At 38.8% G+C, this 23,802-nt stretch overlaps 2 protein-coding genes across 3 annotated transcripts in view; both read right to left on the bottom strand.

Annotated features, from left to right (window-relative positions):
- Positions 1-533: 533 nt before the first annotated feature.
- On the bottom strand, positions 534-15,262 carry BDH2 (3-hydroxybutyrate dehydrogenase 2). Of its 2 annotated transcripts, none has more exons than XM_068681852.1 (10): positions 15,186-15,262; positions 13,172-13,252; positions 12,275-12,353; positions 8,992-9,088; positions 8,392-8,500; positions 6,633-6,693; positions 5,178-5,291; positions 4,403-4,461; positions 3,646-3,738; positions 534-2,650 (listed from the first exon to the last, which is right to left on the bottom strand). In XM_068681852.1, the coding sequence occupies exons 2-10, from the start codon at positions 13,241-13,243 to the stop codon at positions 2,597-2,599; spliced, it is 738 nt and encodes a 245-aa protein (XP_068537953.1). In that variant the 5' UTR covers positions 13,244-13,252; positions 15,186-15,262; the 3' UTR covers positions 534-2,596. The 2 variants fall into 2 exon arrangements, with proteins under 2 accessions (XP_068537953.1, XP_068537954.1); XM_068681853.1 differs by having other exon boundaries at positions 15,221-15,248.
- Positions 15,263-16,017: 755 nt separating this feature from the next.
- LOC137856573 (centromere-associated protein E-like) overlaps positions 16,018-23,802 on the bottom strand; it is a 33,042-nt gene continuing 25,257 nt past the window's right edge. The window contains exons 33-41 of the mRNA XM_068682176.1: positions 22,969-23,178; positions 22,290-22,499; positions 20,843-21,064; positions 20,026-20,229; positions 19,352-19,464; positions 18,962-19,059; positions 18,306-18,465; positions 17,563-17,810; positions 16,018-16,975 (exon numbers count right to left, since the gene is read on the bottom strand). Of these exons, the coding sequence (XP_068538277.1) occupies positions 16,878-16,975; positions 17,563-17,810; positions 18,306-18,465; positions 18,962-19,059; positions 19,352-19,464; positions 20,026-20,229; positions 20,843-21,064; positions 22,290-22,499; positions 22,969-23,178 (1,563 nt within the window). The 3' untranslated portion in view covers positions 16,018-16,877. The remainder of the gene's footprint in view (positions 16,976-17,562; positions 17,811-18,305; positions 18,466-18,961; positions 19,060-19,351; positions 19,465-20,025; positions 20,230-20,842; positions 21,065-22,289; positions 22,500-22,968; positions 23,179-23,802) is intronic.

A 23,802-nucleotide genomic window follows, 5' to 3' on the forward strand; every position in this document is an offset into this window, starting at 1 on the left:
TGGTGTATGACAGTCACCAGAGAGCTTAGAAACGTTTACTAATGAAGTTCTCTTTGCAATAAGTATATTGAAGTTTCTCTCAGATTCATAGTTCTGTTTTCAAAATGGACAGTGCAAGTTTCCTGACCTGCTGCAGCAGGGAGATCCTTTCCAAGGCCAGCCTTCTGTACCAGCTACAGGACGACAACTTTGGCCTTCGTATTAAGCTCTGAAAACACTGAAACTGTATCCTGTTGGCCTGAACTTTCAGCATTTTCATTTACGTCAGTGAGCATCGGTGGAGCTGTTTTGGATAACTTTGGATTTTTGCCTCAACTTTATCCTGCTTGGCTGCTGGGTCACTTTATTGAAATACTAGAGAACATGCCCAAAATCCCATGAACCAACTAAACAGATCAGAACGTCCCAGCCGTGATTAAAGCTAAGAGTTAAACCCATAACAAGTCTGAGGAATCCGGCCTCCACAATGCTTTCTCATTTTAAACTTTTAAGTACAATTTTACAAACAAGAAGCTTGCTGTTAACCAGACATGTTGCACGTCTTTGAAATCAATCTCTATTAATGGTTCAGCAAATATCAAAAAACTTAAGCAATCACTTAAAAACATGGCAGTCATTACAGAAAAATGCATAAAATAGAGTACATTTTCCCCCATGATTTCTGATTACTGACCAATCACACTCATTGATCATTTATTCCCCCCATATCTATACCAATTTCATAGATATGAAAAAAAAAATGCAATTGCATACAGCTTCATTCACAGACTAGATTCACAGAGCTATGTTGAATTTCTTAACACAGCCATATTTATAGGAAGTCAGTCTTGTAAATTTGTCGTTCACATAAATTTTAATGGTATGTTAGCAAACCAAAAAGATTTGGAATTCCAGCCTGTTGCCTTAAATGTTTGGGTTGTGATTTCTCCTCCCTCTCCAGAGTATGAGCCTTTACCACAATAGATTTCTGATTCATAATCAAAGCTTCAATGTGCTACCACAACAAAAATATCAACACAAGCTCTTGTAGAAACTTAAGTCTGTGTTTTAGCAAGACCAATATTGGTATTTGAGAATTCAGCAATAGATTATCTAAGCCTAGCACCTAGTCTACAGAGCCGGCAGTATTTGTCCAGCAATACATTCATTAGTGTATCCTTTTGGAAGGGGAATATATTGGCTGTCGATAAAGTGGTAAAACTCACTCCTTTGGCTTGCCAGAAGTCAAACGTGTTCATGAAGATCCATCTGTCTTTTTCAGAATACTTCTCTATGTATACACGCCTACTATTGACATCATTGCACAGTACTTTCTGTACAATGCAGACAGAAAAGACGCTGTGAAGAATTCCACGATAATTTTAGGATTAATCTATACTATTAATGACATATTAATGGTCATGTCATTCTCCTAGTACAACCTTTCGGGACTAGCAAATACACTCATTTTCTAAGTGATTGCAAAACTACCTATGATTTTCTATGCTCTCTACGTGCCATAAGCCTTAGCCTTTTAACAGCTATTACAGCAGGTTTATCTGCATCATTTCTACTTCATGAAAACAGTGTCTACAATCTTTGTATGCTTGAACAAAAAGCCCCAAACCTCTGAAACTATACAAGGCTGCTAGTTATACTGCTTCTACTTGCAATCTGTTGTTCTGTATTTTGGGCTACGACTTACTATTTTTCCAGATTCCAACAGCCTAACTTCCCTTTCCATATGTGGAAAAAGGATATTGCAGTTGCACAAATCAGCTGTGCATGTACACCAACTCTTTACTGTATGGGCAGGAATTTGTTGTGCCCATTTACTATGTATCTATACATTTACTATGTATCTATACATTTGTCAGATGGTCTCTGACCATCTGACAAAGGCACCTTCCACTTTGGATTTCTAAGTGTTGTCAGACTTGGGACAGATTCTTTTCAACAATTCAACACAGATCATTTTTCTACAGTTATTACAGAGAACAGAAAAAAATCATAATTTGCAAAGCAGGATGGACTTTAACATATAATTTGCAAGAACTAGTATGCTCTCTAATATAGATGCATCTATCGACAGTTACAGAATGATTCAAACACGCTATTATTTCTGCCGTCCTCTGTTGTTCGAACCACACTTAGTTCAATAATTGTTCAGCTGGTTTAAAAGTAGTCTGTTTTCTCTGGGTAGCCTGCTAATGCTGGTAGGAAGTCTAATCGTCAACCTCCAAATATTTTGCAGACTGAAAATAAGGGTAGTATTTAATTTCTTTAATTTAGATTTGCTTAAAGTAAGATTTTTATCTTGTATCTTAAATAATATTCTTTGCACATTGATATCTGAAAGGCTAAAATCCTGCTCATGCTCCAGGAGTTACCATAAAAAGAAGCAACATGAAATATGTTTTACTCCAATGTTTCACCATTTAGAGAAAAGTGAATCTGTAAGATCAATCTAGAAATAGATCACAATCATAAAAATGCACCAGATTTGTATGGATGACATCATGTGAGTGATTTAAATCTATGCAAACTCTTAACTGAGAAACATGACCCTCACTTCTTGCCTTTAATAGTGTAAGTCTCCATCTGCAGGCAGAGTTGATCACAAGCTCCATCCTCCATCAATGATGAGTTCGTTGCCAGTCATGTAGGCAGACTGAAATTACATAAAAGGTAACAATTTTTCATTATTATATATATATATATTTACAGCTGTTAAGTATAAGGAAACACTGTTGCCTGTATTACAAAGAGGTCTGGATAAATACAATGGGGAACTAAATGAAAATTGAGATGGTGCAGAAAAGTGAGGTAAAGAACTGAGTTGGTACTTTATTCTCTATATCAGTACAGAAATATAATGGAATATATTACAAAACTGGAATTGCACATGGTTGAAAACCCATGACCAGACTGGAAAAAGTTGGTAGCTTCACAGAAACACTGGAGGAGACACAGATTACTGATAGATAGAAACATTAAGTCTGAATTAATTACATTAAAGCATTCTGTTATGCTCAGTAGGACTGCTGGACAAGTCCAGTGAAATCCAGTCCAATTTTAGATCTATAATAAATTTATAGCACCTGAAATAAGCTTGATGTGAAGTAAGTTCTTTAAAATTAATGCTATTTGCAGTGATCATTAAGAGTGTGGTCTAAAACTTTAGTCTGTTGTTTTCCGTATGCCAAAGTGGCAGTCTGAGCATTAGATCATTTAGCTAAAATCATTGGTGGGTCTACACAAATATTTTCTCTTGCGTAATACAAGCAGATGATGACTGTACTAATTTTACCTCCTTAAAACATCATCTAGCTGCCACGCAAACAAAGCAACTTGCAAGAGCAGACAAGCCCATTTTTCCTATCACTCACTAAGATATTGCTCAGATGGCATGAAAACAACCTCGTTATGGTACCAAGTACATAATGCCTTAACAATCCCTGTCAACATTCAGGGTACTTTTTGTATCAACAAAAGATGGACAAGGGTTTTTTCGTTTGTTTATATGTATATACACATGCACACACGTGTGTATTGGAACAATTTAGCTTGCAGACAATATAAATCCTCTTAAAGCATGTTCTCTCTATTGTGAAGTAGCAAAGAAGCACAAGATTGTGACAGGAAATTGTGTCACCCCATACTTACTTCATCAGAGGCCAAGTACACAAAGAGATGAGCCACTTCTTCAGCGGTAGCCATCCTACCAGTCTTCTGTCTTGCTAGAAAATCTTTCAATGCCTAGACATACAAGACCATGTCATATATCAAAAATAAAAAAATTATTATAGCCCAATTAGTGTGTGACATGTACAAAGCAATACTGGAAATGGCCACACATTTTAACTTTTAGTATACCGGGTAGGGGGCTTACGCCAGAAAAAAGGAGGCTCACAGTGATACGAATTTTATGTTGAAAAACATTCAACTGGACCTAAATCTCTGGTTCCAGAATAAAGCCACTGAAGCCATTCTTCCTTTGGTGGTAGATATTCCTGGGCCCTTCAAAAGAAGGCTCACGATTATCTAGTTAGTATGATCAAGGAACCCGATTCATTTTTAAACACACTGGCCAGAATGCCCTTTCTATTGTTGTCTTGCACTGCTTTGTGGCTGCCATATGGCAAAGAAGTGAGCATCATCTACTTTTGCAGTAGATATTGTAACCAGTGACAGCCCCTCTGCACTCACTTGAAACGTCCTTCCAAAGCATTTTAATACTCCCATCCTCAGAACAAACTGATCAAATTATTAAAGACTACTGTTATGTTACCATTGGTGTTCTGAAATACAAAGTTTTTATTTTTGAATTTGGGCAGAAGTGCTGCCTTCTTATAAAAAAAACAGAAAAAAAGAAGAGAAACATATGTATGTACATGATCAAAATAATAAATTGCTATCTCACCTGTTGTGGGTTAGGCTGGGCTTGAATTCTTTCCTGTAAAGATGGTGTGTCAACAGTTCCTACGCAAAAAAAAATAAATTCAATATTAAAGCTCAACTTCATCAACAGTCATAATGAAAAATGCAGTTCATGAGTTCCATTTCTATGTCATAACACTGATGTATAACTCAGTAATAACGTGATTCAGGAGAAAAGCTACAAAATCATCAATATAGCTTAGGAGCCTAAATTTCAATAAAATACAAGACGTGAAAATTAGATTCAGTTCCAGATGGTTGAACAATGGCTAGCCTGATAGCTAGGCCTCGCCCGCTTCTAACTTTAGGACAATAGCTTTAACAACAAACACCCAAATGCTGTGTAACACATGCATAACGTGCATGTGCTGGGCTAAGAGACTTAAGTTAAACATGCTGTTTATATTACGTAATAGCTTTACTATTTTTAAATCTCAGAAATGTTTCAAGTACAGCATCCCTGCCTTGGCATCCCTGCCTATTGCAGGGGGTTGGAGGTAGATGATATTTAAGATCCCTTCCAACCCAGACCATTCTATGACTCTGTGATATGATTCTATGTTCTGGTGGTTTTGTTTGTTTGTTTGTTTTTGGGGGGTGGGGTAGGGAGGAAGTTATTTGCCTTTTTGTTGTTTTTGATTCCTTGTAACTTTAGTTGTCACTTGCAAGTCTATTCCTTGTTAATGATGTCAAACTAAATCAGGCCACGTGTCTTTTAGCATCTGCTCATGTTTACAAAACACTGCAAGAATACTTACCAGGACATACGCAGTTGCATCTGATGCCTTGTTCAATGAAATCAGCAGCCACAGACTTTGTTAGACCAATAACTGCTGCCTTTGAAGTACTATATACAAATCTGTTCACAACTCCTAACAGAAGGTCAATGTGAAGGCAGCACAAAGAAAAAAACAAAAACAGAAAAGAGAAAAAAAAAGAAGTTTATTCAATCAATATGCATCTACTTCTGGACTCCAGCATTTCCTGTAGCCCACTCTCTCCATGAGGACAAGCTAAGTAGAATGCTGACTGACAGAATTCTGCTCAGGCGTACACCAGAATAAAACACAGTATTCTTCAATAGTAAGAATTTGGGGAGTAGTCTAGAAAAAGTAACAAGCAAACAAATGTTTATGAAGAGCAGAGACCTGTCAATCACTGACAGTTTTTTCTTTGGAAGCATGGCTATAGTGCTTATGTAATTGCCACTTCATTGTTTCTCTTAAGAATATATGTAGCAAGGTATCACTGAAAGTAATTACTTTTCACTTATTCCTTACAGGTAGAAAGGATTCTACAACACTTTCATAACAGGTTCAAAAGCTCAAAGGCCAGGACTTTGGTGTTTCTGTAACTTTATGTCTGTTTTTGTGCACGTTTAACACTCAACATATTCACTTTTTTATTTTTACTACATTCCTACCACAGGATTGGTAAAGTCTTTTAAACGCTGACCAGCACAATATTTATTTTTCATTCCCATCATTTTTATTTTTTTTTTACCCTCCACAGGTTAATCGGTAGCTTTTTAGCTTTTCTGCTTAGCTGTTTTACTTGTCATCTCAAATCATTATTCCTGTTCTTAGGAAGACTGAAATCTTTCTTTTCATAATACCGCTGAGCAGTTGCAACATCACTTCTCTCCCCCTCATCTGTGATTAGTGAGTCAGATTTACCCATGTCAACTGCCCTGAGGAATACTACATACCAGGAAAAAAAAAAAAAAGAAAAAAACACAAACAGAACTAACAAAACAAACCACCAAGCATTAAGGTCTTCACATTGGGTCATGTGAAAGCAAGAATCAAACACCTAGGCAACCAGAATAGAAGCAATTCACCCTTAATAGAAGTAACATCAGGTCCAATCCAGTAGTAAATAATTAGGCGGTCCTCTGTTTTGATCACAAAAACTTATCTACAACAAAGTGTCTATAGATCATTCACCTCCGTTTACAGCAAAGCTTTGATTTGTTCACCAAGAACGCCCCATTCCGCATGTTGGACGAGGAGTTACTATTGTACACAATTTAACTACAACATGCTTCATCAAGCGTATGCACAAAGAATCAGCATCAAGGGCACTCACTACACAAAGCCTTATCAAACTTACCTCAAAAATGGATATGCAAATTCTTACAGGACAGAAATGTCAACAGGGCACTTTAAGAACATTAAAGATTTATACATGAGTTTCTCTAGAAAGCTACTGACCTTTAATGCTGGATGCCACAGAAGACATGTTTATAATATTTCCAGATTTCTGTTTAAGCATCTGTAAAAAAAAAACAAAAAACTTATGTCATTCAAACACAAACAACTTCATCATCTGCAGGCCCAGCAGAACAGCCCATAGCAACCAGCAGAACTAACAGCCCTACTGATATGCAACTGATATGCCAGATAACAAAGTGTCAGTGGCATGAACATGCACTCATCTTTTTGATCTGTTGACTGAAGTAGTAAAGCAAAATCTGAAATTCACACTAAGCCATTTCAGGAATGAAGATGACAATGACAGCAGAGAAGGGTTTTGTTCTTTCTCGATACACCTACAAAGCTCTTAAAATGTGAAGGACTAGCATCATCTCTGTTGTGGATCACCAAGGATTTTGTGCACCTAAAGTAAAATCAAGAGAAACCAGCCTGAGGAAAAGGTATAACATTCCTGCTGCTTGCCTGCCCCTAGGATTTACCTCCTACCTAGTTGACAGAATTATTAAAGTGACATTACTGTTATTTATCTTGTTCCAACTTGCATGGTAAGAGAGAGTGACAAAGACTTTAAAAAAACAAAGTAAACCAACAGCACAGCCCTGACTATAGGTTGTTCTGTATAATCCCAGCATAGCTATTCGGTAAGTTAAGGTGAAGCCACCTTTCCAAGTGAATCTAAACTGATCGCTTACCTTTGTAAAACGCTATTGATCAATGCTCTGTGACGTGAATCCCCACATGCAACATGGTGTGCTCTTCATATGAAACACCCCCCTCAATCACTTTTACAATGAGGGAGCACTGATCTGAAACTGAATGCTTCGCTGGCAAATACTCATTGCTATGAGCTGGTACGTTGGTGGTAGTTCTTCAGGTATGTACTACCCACCTTGCCATCTTTGCCTCCACAGTAAGTCACCCTACATGGGCATCTGTCTCATCCCATCTGCCAACATATCAATTCGCTGATCCCCTCCAAACTCTTCTTGCTTTGGAGAAGAATAAGGCACTGCTCTCTACCATTTTTGAATTGTAGCTAAGTTACAAACTTTTTAGGCATCACAGATCCTCAGGTGCCTAAAGTTGTTGCAAGAAACCTTTGAAAATGAAGACTGGCTATGAAAAACAAGGACTGGAGTAACACTGAAAAAAGTAGTAGTCATCCAGTCATGGTCACAGCTACCACTTCTAGCCTTTGCTTTTACAGGAGGAATACAAACCACCTTACTCAGCCCAGAAGTTTCTGTCGTCTAGAACAGAGTTATTACTTCACCAACAGTCCTTGTCCTCAAGCTGCTCAATTGTCTAATTGGACTGTTGTTGCCATATAATGAACATGTATTCATCAGTGGCACTGAATTGCTCCATGAGATCTCTGTGGCTGCAGAAAGTCTATGTTAATATATGTTATTTATAGCTATTTTTAGCTGTGGTATTATTCTACAATGTGCAGCTGTGTGTTGTAGTACAACACACTAGGATAGTATTATGCCCTGTATTTGAAGGATTTTAGTTGTAAATTACAGAGGAAAAGTCCTGAATTAACCTTCTCTATAATATTTTAGATGGGTTTTGTACAATAAAGGCAATGCTTTAGAGGATAGGAACACAATAATTTAAGGGCCTTCCCTAGCTAAAGCTGCATACTTGCATTTTCTATCTGAAATCCCAAGCTGTCACAGTGGCAACAACTTCGACCCATCACACTTAAATGCAATGCAGCAGAGACTAAACATCACAGGCAATGAAGGCGTACCATTGGAAGGAATGTCTTGATCATTAGATACATGCTGCGAACATTGAGGTTCATAGTGAAGTTCCAGTCTTGCTCCTCACATTCCAGAACAGTTCCATGATGAACAAACCTGGAATAAGTGGATGAAGCAGATTACTATCTGGGATTTACATTTCTGTGGCTTTTTAATCCACAGCTTTCCATTGTTATTTTGTTATACCCTTCCAACCTTGAAAAGCAGGAACAAGAGCTCTTCTGAAAAAAGACAGCAACAGTGTTTTTCCTTCAATATGCAAAGAAACGATTGCCAGTAGGAAAATTAAAAACCAAATACATTAAAAAAGCGTAAGTGCAATTGGTGGTCTACCAGGAAAGTGAAAGCCAGCAGTATAGGGCATCCCACAGAGCAGGGAAAACCCTAACAAGTTCCACAGCCATTCTACTTTAGCCTGGGTAACATTGCTGCACATAAAAAGCTCAGTTTAATGAAAACACATGCAAATCCATGTTAAAGATACTAAACACATTACAACAACAACAACAAGCATTAGGTAAAAGAAAGTAGTTCAGGAGGACAGGAAAAACTGGAAAAAGAAGTGGGATCAAACAGAAGTTGGTTACCCTGCAATGTTACAGAGGACATCTATCCTTCCAATCTCCTTGGCCAGATTTTCTATCTGCTCCCTTTGGGTGACATCCAGAACCCGTATTTGAATGCCTGGAAAAACATGGTTTTAGTTTCACAGTATTTGGCGAAGAATCAGCAGTTTGTTTTTCTGAAGTGCTGAGGACACTGCACCTCCCACTCAAGTCAATGGCTTGCCAGGAACAGTCCCCTCTCAGTGCTGAGCCAAAACACGAAGACTCACTGAGCGGGAGTTGCACTTAATGATTAATTAGTGTAATGCTTAAATCAGGACAGCAACGGACAGCATGGCTTGCTACTTAACATTTCAGACAGGAATTAAAAATAGATCAGCTGATTCAATTACAATACAGCATCACACAAGCAGATGAATTAATGCAATTTACCATAAAAATCATTTCCAATAAATTTGAATTCCACTGTGCCATTCCACTTGAATTACAGAGCCTGTGTAATCATAACAAGCTTTCATGCCCCCTACTAAAGAACAGTTACATGTCTCATCATCACATTACATACCATCTATCCATATGTAGTTGAGGACACTATGAATCAACTTATTATTTAATTGATGAGGTTTGTATAAGAAGAAGTGTGGCCAGCAGGGCTAGGGAGGTGATCATCCCCCTGTACTCGGCTCTGGTGAGGCCGCACCTCGAGTACTGTGTTCAGTTTTGGGCCCCTCGCTACAAGAAGGACATCGAGGTGCTTGAGCGGGTCCAGAGAAGGGCGACGAAGCTGGTGAGGGGCCTGGAGAACAAGTCCTACGAGGAGCGGCTGAGGGAGCTGGGCTTGTTCAGCCTGGAGAAGAGGAGGCTCAGGAGCGACCTTATCGCTCTCTACAGGTACCTTAAAGGAGGCTGTAGCGAGGTGGGGGTTGGCCTGTTCTCCCACGTGCCTGGTGACAGGACGAGGGGGAATGGGCTAAAGTTGCGCCAGGGGAGTTTTAGGCTGGATGTTAGGAAGAACTTCTTTACTGAAAGGATTGTTAGACATTGGAACAGGCTGCCCAGGGCAGTGGTGGAGTCACCATCCCTGGAGGGCTTTAAAAGATGTTTAGATGTGGAGCTTAGGGATATGGTTTAGTGGGGACTGTTAGTGTTAGGTCAGAGGTTGGACTCGATCTTGAGGTCTCTTCCAACCTAGAAATCCTGTGATTCTGTGAAAAGTGATTTCACATAAGCCATAGACAACCTGAGATGATGTAACTATAACAATAGAAATTAAGAGAAAGTGTAGCAAGTAGATGGCTTCTGTTGTGAAGACTAGATCAAATTTAAGATGTTCATGCTTTTGTAATTATTTATCAAAAAATGCTTAGAAAGTTGCTGCTTTTCACTATTATCTCCTGCTTATTACAGCCTCTGACAGCTGTTACCATCAGTGCTCGTAGCACTGGCTGTCCCTACACTGTACCTTCAAGATACAAAACACAAGTACGTATTTGAAAGATTGGGAAATCTAATTATTACTTAACAGGGACAGGTGCTACTCCTGCAAACAGTTTTCAATAGGATCAGCCCTTTCCTTAACAGAACTGCTTCAGGGCCAACCACAGCAGTGCCACCCCATGGACAGAAGTGAAAAGAGCAAAGTAAATGAACTACACATCCAGATGAGCTGTAACATGCCATGCTATAACCTACGTGTCATTTCGCCTCATTTTATGTAAGTAGTTTCCAGTAATCTAGTGCAAATAGCTTCTCTAACCCTATGTCAAGGCTAAATTCTTTCTACAGAATTCAGGATCTTTTTTGATACAGCCTGGCTACAACCTCACTCCCTGCTGTGTGTAAAGACTGGGCTGTGCACCTTCCTCTAATAGTGCTTCCCACCCAAAAGCGAAGAGCTGCATGGGATTTTTTGTTTTTCTTAAAGATTATTACTTTAAAACCATCAGTGTAGTCACACTGGAAACAGCAGCCTACAGAGGTCACGGAATTTCCATCTCCGGAGATATTCCTAACTTGGCTCCAGGCAAACCGCTTTAATTAGAACTGCTTTGTGCAAAAAGTAGGACTTAATAGCCTCTGGATCTCTCATCCAACCTTACACTTGTGTCTTTTGAAGCAAACTGATGAGTCCATGAACACGCTTAGTTAAATGATACAGACATGTTTGAAAGTATTTGCCTCTGCTGTAATTAGTAACACTACAGGCTGGTGATGAACAGTGGAATCACATCTGGAAAGAATTCAAAGAGCACAAGGTGCAAGGCCTCAGTGAATGAGAGTTTAATTAATATATCAAAAAGATAGAAATGGCCAAAAGTACATGAAAAACTATATTTTTCCTTCTGCACACACTAGCAGATGGAAAACAAAGCACAGTTCAAACTGTAACACTTCCCTAAACATACTCAAAATAAACCTGGAAAATCCCAAAGTTCTTAAAGAACCGCAACGGAACTGCTTGCAGTGAATTCTTGTCAAAGGAGAACGATGTTCACTTAACACCATGTGCAAGAGAAGTATTTTCATGGATTTTACTGTCACACTCTAATAGGAACGGGTAAAGAATAACGATTATTTCCTTTCATCCAATTAAGCTGGAAACATTTTCAGTTGTGAGATATACCTACACCTTATTTTTAATTCCAGGACTTTTTTTTTTTTTTTTAAATAGTATCCCCACACTCAAGTGTCGCTAATAACAGAGAAATACAGGTGTTGAAACCATTCTCCCTGAAATATGTTCCTGTGCAACCTTCAGGCCTGAGCATTTCTACAAATAAAATAAGCTCATCTTGTATCGGTGGGATTTGTTTCTGAATATGTACCAATTCCTGCTAGAAAGCTATCTCTTTGATATGTTCCTTGCTAAGTATGGACCATGGACATGCAAAGCACTAAATCTGTTTGTACAGCTGGGTATTAGTTCTTGTGATCAGAGTAAAGCATTCCAAGCTTTTTCACTCTGACAGGCAACCTGGCAACTCAAAAAATAGTAATACACCATTCTGGCAAGAGGTAATCTACTGCTTCTGTGACAGAAGAAGCACACAAAGTTACTCCACACTCTTAGAATATTCTGTCTGGAATCAATCCTGACATTGCAGCATTTCACACGTCACCACGTCACCTCTGCCATTCTGCATCACAAAATGAATTAATGACAGTAACTAGAGAATTAGTCTCCATCTTTTCCCTTTTTTTCCTGGCCTTTTGAAGTTTGCCCTACTGCTAATTTATATTTTGGCCAACCTACAACAAAACTTGCAAGGTTTGAACTAATGCCTACAGTAAGTAGATCATTTACCTGGATATTTCTCCAGCTCTCGCAGCTTAGTCTCATTGATGTCTGTAGCAATGACTTTGGCTCCTTCTTTAGCAAAAGCCTGAAGAATACAGTAAGAAATGTAGTTTATATTTAAATATGCTAGATTTTAGCAAAAGGTCTGTTTTCTTTGCATTTGCCTTTTGGCTTGAAATAAAAGTTGACTGAAGGTAGCTAATCTCCCCCTTCTCGTTGTGGGCATGTGAGGAAGTAACAGACATCAATCACCAAACACCCTGGGGATAACTATTACAGTGGTACTGAAGTAACTCCATAGCTTCTCTGTCTCCTTTGGAAAAAGGAAGCAACACGAGCAGAACTCGTCAAAACAGTTAGACGTTAACCACAATTAAAACAAAACAAACACATTTTAATTCTGTTTTAAGAGTAATATTTTTGAACGTTTTTTCTCACAGTTGCCTTGTAGCTGTGCTCTTCGTGTGGAACTGGTTACATCAACTATCAGCATAGTTGAAACATCTTGGCTTTACTTGGGGGATCTTTGCAGTGTCCAGCCTTATAAACAGAAAACCTCCCCTATATCCTTATCTTCTCCCAGAAAAAAAAGCAGCAGAGACATTGGATTAAAAGGCACAGACAGTACAAACGTGTATTGTTAAAAGTAGGTGCAACTGCTCTTTAAATCCTGCCCACGCGGTTTATCGCCACTCTGTGCTTAAGACTTTCAGAAGTTAACGCTGCAAACAGCTTACCTAACGCAGTGCAGTAACTACATCATTCCCTGATTTTTTTTCAGTAAGTTGTTCTGGCTTATCTGTAGTTTACTAATTCAAAAACTTGTTTGGTGTAGATGATGTTGGGCATTCTAGTATTAGAGACCTAGCTTTGGCACAGAAGAAATATATTTTTCCAACTTACGATAGCAGTGGCTCGTCCAATGCCCTGTGCTGCTGCAGAGAGAAGTATTACCTTCCCATCAAGCCGCCCCATATTGCTGACCTGTGCAGACAGAAGTGTCACAATCTAACAAAGTGAGTTAACATCACTTCCAGGGAATCAGATTCAAGTGTATTCCAAAAACCAACCGTAATCCAGAGCACCTCTACCATCAAGTCAAAGCATTCTGATTAGGTGCTGAGTCAGAAGAGAAGTAAAATGGGTTGTAATGCCTGCTGCCCACTGTGTTCTTAGCAAGCATGTCTCTTTTTCTGCTCCTCTCAAACTGTAGACTTAGCTTCCCAAATGGCAATAAAATCTGCACACTACCCTGGAGGGCACTGCAAAAGGTCTTTTCCTTCCATCATGTCCAAGACCTGGCCTTTGTGTGCTCTGAATTGTTTTAGGAATCTTCCAGCACAGCAGATTTCCAGCTCCACAAGGTGAGGGGTTAAAGGGGAAAGAAGCTGTTCTCTCATCTTTATCACAGTTTGACCTCTGAGAACTACTGAGCATACTCAGAGCAAGGTGTAGGGGAATAAAAGGATTTATTTTTCTAGTGTTTGACAATGCAAATAATATTCTACTTTCAGGAGGTTCCACCTTGCTTATGGCATATCAGCCAAAAGATAAACTGAGGTCCTCTTTTCTGCCTAGACATACGCTTTCAAATGCAGTATTATGTTTAAAAAAAAACATAGCATGTAAAGTTGCAAACAAAATCAAATGCCATCCTTTGTACTCCTACGGGTTCAAAAAGTCCCTAGTAGGCTTTTTGTTTAATCAAAGCCTAAATTACTGAATAGAACGTTTCAAAAAACTACCGAAGAAGGTCACTGTATCCCAGTGTGATCTGGTTTGGTTAACTGAGTTCCCAACAATCAAACATTCCTACACTTTTAAAAATCACAGAACAAAGTTTCTCTATTTAGCTACGAGTGTAGAAAGGTTTCCCAAGAACCTCAAGTTCTTAAAACACTTGTGTAAACCCACCATGCTGAGTACTTCATTCAGAAGTTAGATGCAGACCCACTATTTCCCCTAGGTCAGCAGCCAATGCTAGCACCTGGAGAGACTCAAATCCATCCTGTGATTTGTTAGTCGAGTTCAGTGTGCTGCATCTCCAACCAGACTATTCATTTCTGATTTTTTTTTTCTGAGAAAGCAGATAGGATTTCTGGTCAGTTTTTCCCAACAAAACCTGGGGCAAAAGTAGCATGTTTCTCTAAAAGTTGCAGATTCAACAAACTGAACTTATTTTTAAACTGTTTGACTAAAAAATTTTTTCCACCCTAACGTAGAAACATTATCTCATTTGAATCAAGATTGGACTGACTTCTGGATTGTGTTTTGAGACACTGAAAAGCCTGAAACTGTAAGTTTTTCCCCCTATAACCAGAGGGAAGAACATACAAAAAGAAACCTCAAAAGGAAACTAACAAAGACAAACCACCAAAACAGTCCACTACACGAGCTGTAACTAAAATGCACCTTTCTAACTAGGGGAAAGAACAATACCTTAAAATCATTTTACAGGCTGGCTAGTAAAGCAGTCTCTTAGGATGCCTCTGATGGAGGCTATGTCACATTACGTGAGACTGAGCGTATGTTAGCACAAGGTTTTTGTTTTGACAGGTGAAAACTACCAAGCTAAACCAAGGGAAACGAGACGGTGCATTAGAGCAAGTACCACCTAGTCATCTGCACAAAGCTTTGCAAAACACACCTCCTGAAATAAATTCTGGGAAAAAATCATTCATTTTGGCAAAAGTCCCAAGTATCCCAAAAGTCTGGTGTTAAAGTGCCCACTCGAGGCAGAAATTCTTGTTCTTTGCTGTTGCATGAACATTTTCAGTAGAAAAAAATGGATCAAGTAATTCCTTGAATCACCACATAATTTTGGAAGCCTTTTTTAACCTAACAATCATTTTTAATGAATATTTGACACACTAATTCTATGAAGTTTTTAAAAATAAATGTTAGTATAGTCACTCACCACAAGATCTCAAACAGCTTGTTGGGTTTACTGACCTTTGGAAAAAGGAAGTTTTACGCTCATTTGTTTTGCTATGCTTGTTGGGAGTTGTAGTCTAACTGGTAAGTTTCTCTACACCAACGCAGTTTCATGTTGAAACACCAAGATGCTGCCATCTAGCGAAACTCAAGATTTTAAGTGGGATTTTCTCCTGCACAGGTTAGGAATAAAAGAGGATCATGAACGTTAGCTATCCGTTCCCCCACAAAGAATGCAAGAAATTAACAGGATTCTCACCAAAAAAGGCCACAACAATGTTCTTCCCCAAGCAATTGCTCTTTATCCATCATCAAATTTTAAGCTAGGACAATACTTGAAAAATAATTTCTTAATTGTTGATTTACTAAAGTAGCCGTTCTTAAATTTGTATCAGTGCTTTAACTTAAATCTGTTAAGGCAGGTAACATCATGAGACTCAAAGATTCTATGACAAAATTGAATTATAAGCTCACACCAGATCCAAGGCCACCCTAATAGTTTTCTTAATGAATTCAGAAAGCTGCCTGAATTCCAGCTGGGCACATTTCTGTGGGTAAACCTGGACACGCAACACAGGCACGTTCGGTCATATTATGCCGCTCTTGAACTAAACAAAACACTAGTGACACAGATTTGTGCAACAGTAATTTGCTGCACAAACTGACTGCAGAAAGCTGTAAGACAGACAAGCAGCATAATAATGATGAAAGGGGTAAGATTACTATCAAAGACTGTTTTTAGACTGAATATTATAATCAGCATCCCCAAATCATACCATCATGTCTCCACAAAACCGAAGAGACCAGCAGAAATATTTTGAGATACTTAACACAAAGTTTATTGTCAAAACAAACCTTATACAGGACGTAAAAATAAGTTTCAAAATTCAGGTAAGCAGGATAGCAAAACAGTCTGCCATACAGCCCTGATTACAATTTATTTTTCGCTCACTAGGGTAACTGCAGCATCAATTAGATCCATTGGTTACTGCTTGGAAAAAAATATTCAGATGTCACACTCCAAACAGGAAAGAGAAGTATGCTCAAAGATGATGCAAAATGCAAAGTTACTCCTGGCACCATAATTGACAGAGCTGCAGAAATATTGCATAGCGTTTAAGAGAAGTCCTTGATTTATTTTGTGCCTTTAAAAGAGAAAATCCGTGAGATACAGAGGTTAAAGTTGTAGTAAAAATGCAGTTTCCATGGCCTCAAAAAAAGAGAAAGTATAATACTTCTATATTGAGAAACAAAAAGTAACTAGTGAGAACAGAGAGATGTTGATTTGGAAAGAACTGAAGATACAAGCCACCCAGACGAGGACTCTTGCAGGAAGGCCAGAGAAGTTCGAGAAGCTTCACCGTAGCTTAGCTCGTGATTCATTCCTGTGTCCATTTTTCTTCAGTATGTTAGCTCTTCTTTTTTTGCTATCCTGAAGATAACCAAAGAAGAACATCAGCAGCAGCAGGTTGCAGGCAACGTGACTGCTTTTTAAGTTTTATTCTTGTACTGCAGCTTTGCCAGCTGGGGGAAGCAGCAGCAGCTCCAGGACAACAAGGGAACTGCAGCTGCCAGAGCTCTTCCCACAGCTGATGATTTAACCCGAGGAAACTGTCTTCCATAGAGGCGGATTCTGGATGTTACCACTGCAAAGGCAGCTTACAACAGAATACCTTCACTGGGTAGTACAATCAGGGGCTTTATCTTTCTCTGAAGCTCCAAGCCACTGGCTAAGAGGTTCTTCTTTGAGCTCTGTTCCTGCAGGTGGCACATCTATAGAGAAGACAAGAATATTACAGTAATGCTTTCCCAGTTTCACAATTAGAGACAGCCTGACTAGGGCAGCTGTTACTGCAGCTGGAAGCTGCCAGACTAGGAGATTTCACATCGAAGACTAAAATCGACCACTTCAAAGAAATTTAGAAAAAAAAGTTAACCAGCAGCTAACTCTGAATAGATGACTGAGCAACCTGTGGGGATCAGTTTTGCCAGAAGCAGGTACTTAACTCAGGTAACGTCAGAAAGCAAAAGATGTTATAGCATCATCTGTCTGGTAGGAACAATACTCTGCCCAGTCACTTTGAAGTGATCGATCATCAACACTCTCACTGCAACAGAAGAAATATGAAGTTTGCCTAATCTTCATGAATGTTTCAAGTATGTGGGTGCTGTACAGCACATATAATCTTTTTGGCACCAGCTGGTCAGCCCTTCCACCAAGGTATTAACAAGGCATTCAAGAACAGTTTCCGTGAGAGTTTTGGGACCGAATGCAGGAAGCACAGGACACCTACTTTTAATTGAAGACCCCTCCTTATATTTTGCCTCTCCTAATCTTAATCAGACACCATATTACATACCTGTTAGCGTACCTAAATTGGAATTATCAAAGAAATTTGTTGGACGCGTCAGTGGCAGAGGCTTTGATGCATCCTGAGTCACCGTTTCCTGAGAAATAGGCTCTTTGAAGGACGGAATCTGCTCTTTAAGGGAATCTGACACTTTCTTCCCTGGAGACCTTGGTACTGTCTCTCTTGAAAATTTTTCTTTCAATTTTAGCGCTCTCTCTTTCCATTTTCTAAATTCGTCTTTCAATTGAGCCTCATTACTGAACAGGGGAAAAAAAAATCACCAGCATTTAGTTACAGAAAACATTAAACAACTCTTTTAAGTCAAGAAAAATGCCTGACAAGACAGTTCCTGCATGTTCCTGTATGACAATTCCCTTGACATACCACAGACATGGCAATGCAAGCCCCCTACCACGACCAAACGTGTATTCTTAGTTTTGGAGGCATCATTTTCTTTTTTTCTTCCCAAAAGCTAAAGAGATCCAAACAAAACGTGTTTTCCAAGTATTAATAAAAAACATTTAAAATTCCATTCTCATGGAAAAAAAAAGACAAACAATTTAAAGCTTCAAAACCATCAAGAAGTATACATGCATACATCACCACCTTTAAAAGTTTAGATTTGCTAAACTCTTTCACATCTTCCAATTAAAAATTCTTCATTTCTACAGATGTCCAGAAAAGAAACTGTAACAGCAGAGGTTAAAGAGAAATGACTTAGTTAACGTGGCGCTTATTATCTTTATGCTTACCTTAGTAGATCATCAATTTGTTTCTTCAGCTGCAAGTTCTCTTTCTGTAGCTTCGCTTGTTCAGATTTTAAAACAAGCACGTGTGTGCTCTGAACTATACCACTGCCACCACCACAAGTAAGGGGCTTTTGGTATTGCTGAGGAGTTTCTTTAGACACCACTAGAAAATAGTTTTATACAAAAGCACGTGTTACTTGGTCAGGGCTTAAAACCACGTCAATATTTATCTTAGCCATGCTTATGCAAAATTCCTTCCCGTAGCCTTGTGTGTAAAACCTCACTAGGTTCGAAGTATCATTACAACAGCTCTTTTCTAAACCCACCATCAGTAATCACACTGCCAGGGAGATATTAAGAAGTTTATGTGATTAGTTATATCACGATTAGAACTAGAGAACTAGAGATGGGAACGTAACCCACCACAACAGCAACCACAATCCAAGAAATAACAAACGAAACCAGACAAGAACTGCTGTGATTCTAATACAGCCTATGTGCAGCTACCGTGTTTCAGCCTTCCACCTCTTCCAAAGCATCCAACCCCTCTCATGGCCTTTTGAGGTAAAAGGCCTGCATCGAAGCCTAGAATTGAACCACACAACCTTAAAACCAGATGTTTAATATGAAACAATCCCTTATATTGATCCGGAATTTACCAGTAACGTCTTGATCTTGCTGTGCTCTTCTGAGTTCTTCTTTTAGCTTTCTTAACTGTTCTTCTTGGTGTTCTGCAACAGCTTTATAATTAGCAAGTCTGCATTGGTGGGCAGGGAGAGGGAAACAGAAAAAATTTAAGCTTAATTATTAAAGTTGCAAGAGACTTAGTTTGATTTTCATGTGTATTAACAAATACAAATGTATTTGAAGCAAAACAAAACAAACTACATCTGGCCGTCAGTTAGATTTCAGGTGAAGTACAGAAAATCAAAAGTTAAATTATTATTATTAAATTATTCTGTGTGCATCCTTTCTCTCCATTGGAGTGTGGGGGTTAGGGAAGAGCTACCAGTTACAAACAAACAAACCAAACAAACACTTGAACTTACTGCATATCAAAAATCTTTGATTGCTTCATTCTGTCCATGTCATATCTTACCAACTGTGTTTTGAGATTATCAATTTCTTCTTTGTACAACTCAGCACCTTTATTTAATTTTTCCTGAAAATAAAACAAGATACCTACTATGAAGAAAGGATTGCTAGCTAGCACCGAATACGGGGACTGCTTGCTTTGCACTTTTACTGCAATCTGCCAGAAGTTACAGGACAGAGCTGGAAGCAGGAAGTCATTCTGGGCTAAGAATGCCCAGATCACTAACCAGTACCATAGGACCAGTTGCCATCTGAACTCTGGTATAATGAACGCACTCCCATTTTCAGCAAGTTTTGCTGACTTGCTTGCAGATGTAATCTGGGAATCTTGAACTAGCATGCCAATAGATTATGCAGAAAAAAACAGCCCATGCTTCAGTTTCAAAACTTGAAGTTTAAGAATGTTTCAGCAATTTATCAGAAGCAATAAATTTAGCTTCTAATACCCTAACATGGGTTCTAAATTTTGTCTCTGAAAGCAGCACTGGTAGCACGTGAAACAGCATGCTACAACACGTGAGTAGAGTGCTTTTCTCTAAGAAAACCACACGGAACTACAAATTGACTTTACAGCGCTCTCTGCTTCCCTCGCTGTAAGAATGAAACTAGAAAATAATTGGACTCCTACCTGGAGACTCCGATTTTCTGCTAGGACAGTGCTGAGGCATTTCTCTGTCTCATTCAGTTTGGCTTCCAGCTGGGTGAGCTCACTCGTAGCTGCTTTCACTTTCATCTGTGCTTGTAACTGATTAATCCCGTCATCTTTTTCTCTGACATTTTTTTCCGCTTCCTTTACTATGTTTTCCAACTTTTGGATTTCTACTTCCATAGCCTGTTGGGATATACCAACCACTTATGAGCAGTAACACCAAACCAAGAGTTATAACTATGTCGCTGCACAGCACAGGGGGATATTCTTAATCAAAACAAACAAAACAACAAACAAAACAGGAATTCCTATACAGTCTATAGCATTGTTCTGTTTCATCTGTTACTGTTCTGGGACATTCAACTCTAAAAAAACATGCTTTGAACACAAGTAACTGTGACATCAGAAGTATGGACAGAGGGCAAATGAGTGCAACCCCTACGAGTCATGACAGTTTTTATCCAGCTTCCAGTCTGACACAGAGACTGCTATATAGTTAATGAATATCACACTACTGGAACCTATACTTCGGAAATAACTGGGTGCGTTTACAGAGATTTATAAACTAACATCTGTGCGTGTGTGTGCACAGAAAACTGACCGTTAAATCACATCACAGGCAGAGCTCAAACTTCCACTTTTGGAAAAAAAAGAAATCTACCAAAAGAAGTCCATTGTGGGCCAGTGTATCGTGTGACAGATTAACAGTCATCAATCTTCATTTTCTTTTCAGTTGAAAGTACTCTCACTTAGAAAATAATCATAAAGTAGGTTTTCTTTAGAAAACTATTTGCACCTTTTTATCTTGTTCTGCAGCCTTTAAGCGGTTATGAAGTCTGTTGTTTTCTTCTTCTAGCAGAAGATGAGCAGAGCCACCAGGGGCCAGTTGTTCCTTAAGGGTGTTTAGTTCCTGAAGCAACTCTTCAGTCTTCTCTTTTGTCCGTTTATATTCAGCATCAGCATTTTTGCAGTAGTTGGAAGTTCTGTCATTCAACTCTGAATTCAGTGGAGAGAATGTCTGAAAAATCAGTAATGAAGAACAGATTAAATTTTGGAACAAGCTAGAAATAAGTGAAAAATCAGGAAGTTTCTTAGCCTGTATTAATTTCACATTCCGAACTCCGTTGCACATTTGAAGACAGTTATTACCAAAAATGGAATTACTGACACTCAAATGATCAGAGCGCTGGAGTACCTCTCCTATGAAGACAGGTTGAGAGACCTCGGGTTGTTTAGCGCAGAGAAGAGAAGGCTGTTTTTGTTGTAAAAGCTTTGATTCACAGAACGTCTATCAAAGAATTCTTCCTAAGAGCCTGTCAGCATTGGGAAATCCGGTAGAAGTCAAGGCTGACAAATAATTCTACAGAAGCAGCTTAACTCTTTGTCAATAGGCTGAGTGAAGCACAACATGTGCAGAAGGATGACGAGCTCTTCATAATCTAGCCGAAAGAACAGCACGAACAGCCCAGTAACAAGCCTATGCTGGAAGTCAAGACAACTGCTGTTAAGAACTAGTCAGAAGGTAGAGGAGTCCCTCCCACAGCCTGTCTTCCAAGAGGTCTCCGATGTGCTTATTAAAAGATGTCATCTCATGAAATGCTCTTCATGATTCACCTCAGACAGCAGAACAGACTTTTTCCCAGTTGTGGGTGGTAGGAGGAAGAAAGGAGAGGGAAAGCACAGCTGAAAGACCTCTAGGATAATTTAACTTTCTGAAGGTAGAAAAGGTGTGAGAATGTCAATTACAATTAAGCTTTATCAAAAAAAAAAACCAAAACCAAAAAACAAACAACAAACAACACTTCAGCCATTTTAAAGGTGGTTTGAAAAGAACAGAATCTTGTAGGCAGAAAGCCCGCAGAATGCGACTGCATCAGGCTGCCAAGTTCTACAAGGAAGGTTGTAGTAACAGTTAGGAACCTACAGTTTCTAAGATTCATTCTCTTCAAGAAAACCACACACAAAAACACCACCACATACACACAGAAAGCTGTCTCCCCGAAAGTCTTTTTAAACACAAGTTTCCAAGTTTGAATGTAGGAGGAAGAAAGCCTGTAAAAATCTTCCAGGTATTCCTACATTTTACAGATAAATACGCCTATAGCCAGTGCTGTTGGATAAACTGAAAATAATGAAACGAGTAAACTTTAAACTAGCTTTTTGTGTCTGTTTTCAACCAGGTTACAGAGGTACTTGCAGAGTGCTTACACAAAACGTATTTCTTATTCATTAAGTTCATTTACCTTTGCTTTTGCAGTCCAGAACTTAATGACTTGTAAAAGCCTTTCACTGTCTTTTCTTAGCGCTTCTTTAAGTTCTTCTGCATCACAGTGGAGTCCTGAACAAGCTTCCCAGAACCGTGCTGTTTCTTTTCCAGCACTTTCTTCCTTCTGTAACTCTGCCTCTATGCTGAGAAGTTCGCTTTCCATTTCTGCTATGTCTTTGATAATATTCTGTATAAAGAAGAGACCAAGTTTAAGCATTGCCTTGATAACTACACGTTTAATATAAATTTTGCCCCCTTAGGTATCCATACTTACAGTAAGTCTGTTTTAACACCTAATTATAGCATATTTGCTAAGCTAAAGTGAGTTTTGCTGTACCTTACTGGGAAAATTAGAAAACAATCCACATTCCTGGGGATAGGTGGGAAGGTGAAAGCAGAAAAAGTTATCAAATTGCTTCAAAAATCATCTTACGGTCAGGCAGTATGGATTCTAAAGGGCAAGTCAGTTAGAAACGCTTTATGAAACAGAGAAATCATTTGACGGAACTGGTAGCATTAAATAAATGTGAATTCTGTGTTCCCCTCATCGCATTGAGTTTAAACAGATAAAAACAATGCCCATCACGCTAGCACAACCACATTACGCCCTGTCTCAAAATAAACAAGCCTGTCTGAAAAGTTGTTTCAGCCGCTACCTCCGCATCCGAATGCAAACTCTGCAGCACTTCGCCGACGTTTACCACTCGAGAAGGTATTTCCTTCTGGTTCAAATGAAACGCCTTGAGACACCGAATTTGAGCTTGCAGCTGATCTTGTTTTCTCTTTTCCTCAAGCAATTCCATTGCATACTTGTTCACAGTAGCATGATACTCCATTTTCTTGGAGCAAAGATGATGGAATTGGAACTGTCGTAGAAGCACAGGACATATCAGTGAGTAAGCTTCAGAACGCTACCTTGCACCCAGCTCAAATTCCAGATTTTATAATTCAGTCTATTTATTCTCCTAGCGAATAGATGTTTAGGACAACTGAAACATGACTATGAAAGCTACGTTCTCGTGGCCTATAGCAATGGCATGGGAGACTTTCAGCTGGGTCGGCATTTTCTTTTTTCAAGGAGTCCACAAAAATGAGCTTAAAAGGCTAAGACAGCCTTCTACGTATCTAGACTTTGGTTTTCAAAGTAGTTTTGTTATACTGATTTTATCCTAGAGTTGTTAAAGGCATAGAGTATCACCGTGCTAATTTAAAGCTTTACTCTAGCTGAGTAAATCTAATCTTCAAGCCTAAACATCTCGAGCATAAAAGTTGAAAAACATCTCTTGAAATAAGAAAAACATTAAATAGTCTACATGAAGTTGGGAGATCACATTCTTCAGAATATTTGTTAACATTTTTAGTTAATAGGTAATACTAAAATACAGCTATTTGATATTTTTATTACCCCATCATTGTTCCACACCCCCACCACTCCCAACCTAAACATTCACGGTAAATAAAGAAACTGAAACAAACAAAAAATACTATCT

This window comes from Anas acuta, chromosome 4, assembly GCF_963932015.1.
Source record: "Anas acuta chromosome 4, bAnaAcu1.1, whole genome shotgun sequence".
NCBI classification, from domain to species: Eukaryota; Metazoa; Chordata; class Aves; order Anseriformes; family Anatidae; genus Anas; species Anas acuta.

Coding starts and splice junctions, on each gene's coding strand:
- BDH2 (XM_068681852.1), bottom strand. CDS start 13,243: ATGGGGCGGCTTGATGGGAAGGTAATACTTCTCTCTGCAGCAGCACAG. Junction 6,694..8,391: donor TCAAGACATTCCTTCCAATG/GTACGCCTTCAT, acceptor TTTTTTTTACAG/ATGCTTAAACAGAAATCTGG. Junction 2,651..3,645: donor TGTACTTGGCCTCTGATGAA/GTAAGTATGGGG, acceptor ATGTAATTTCAG/TCTGCCTACATGACTGGCAA.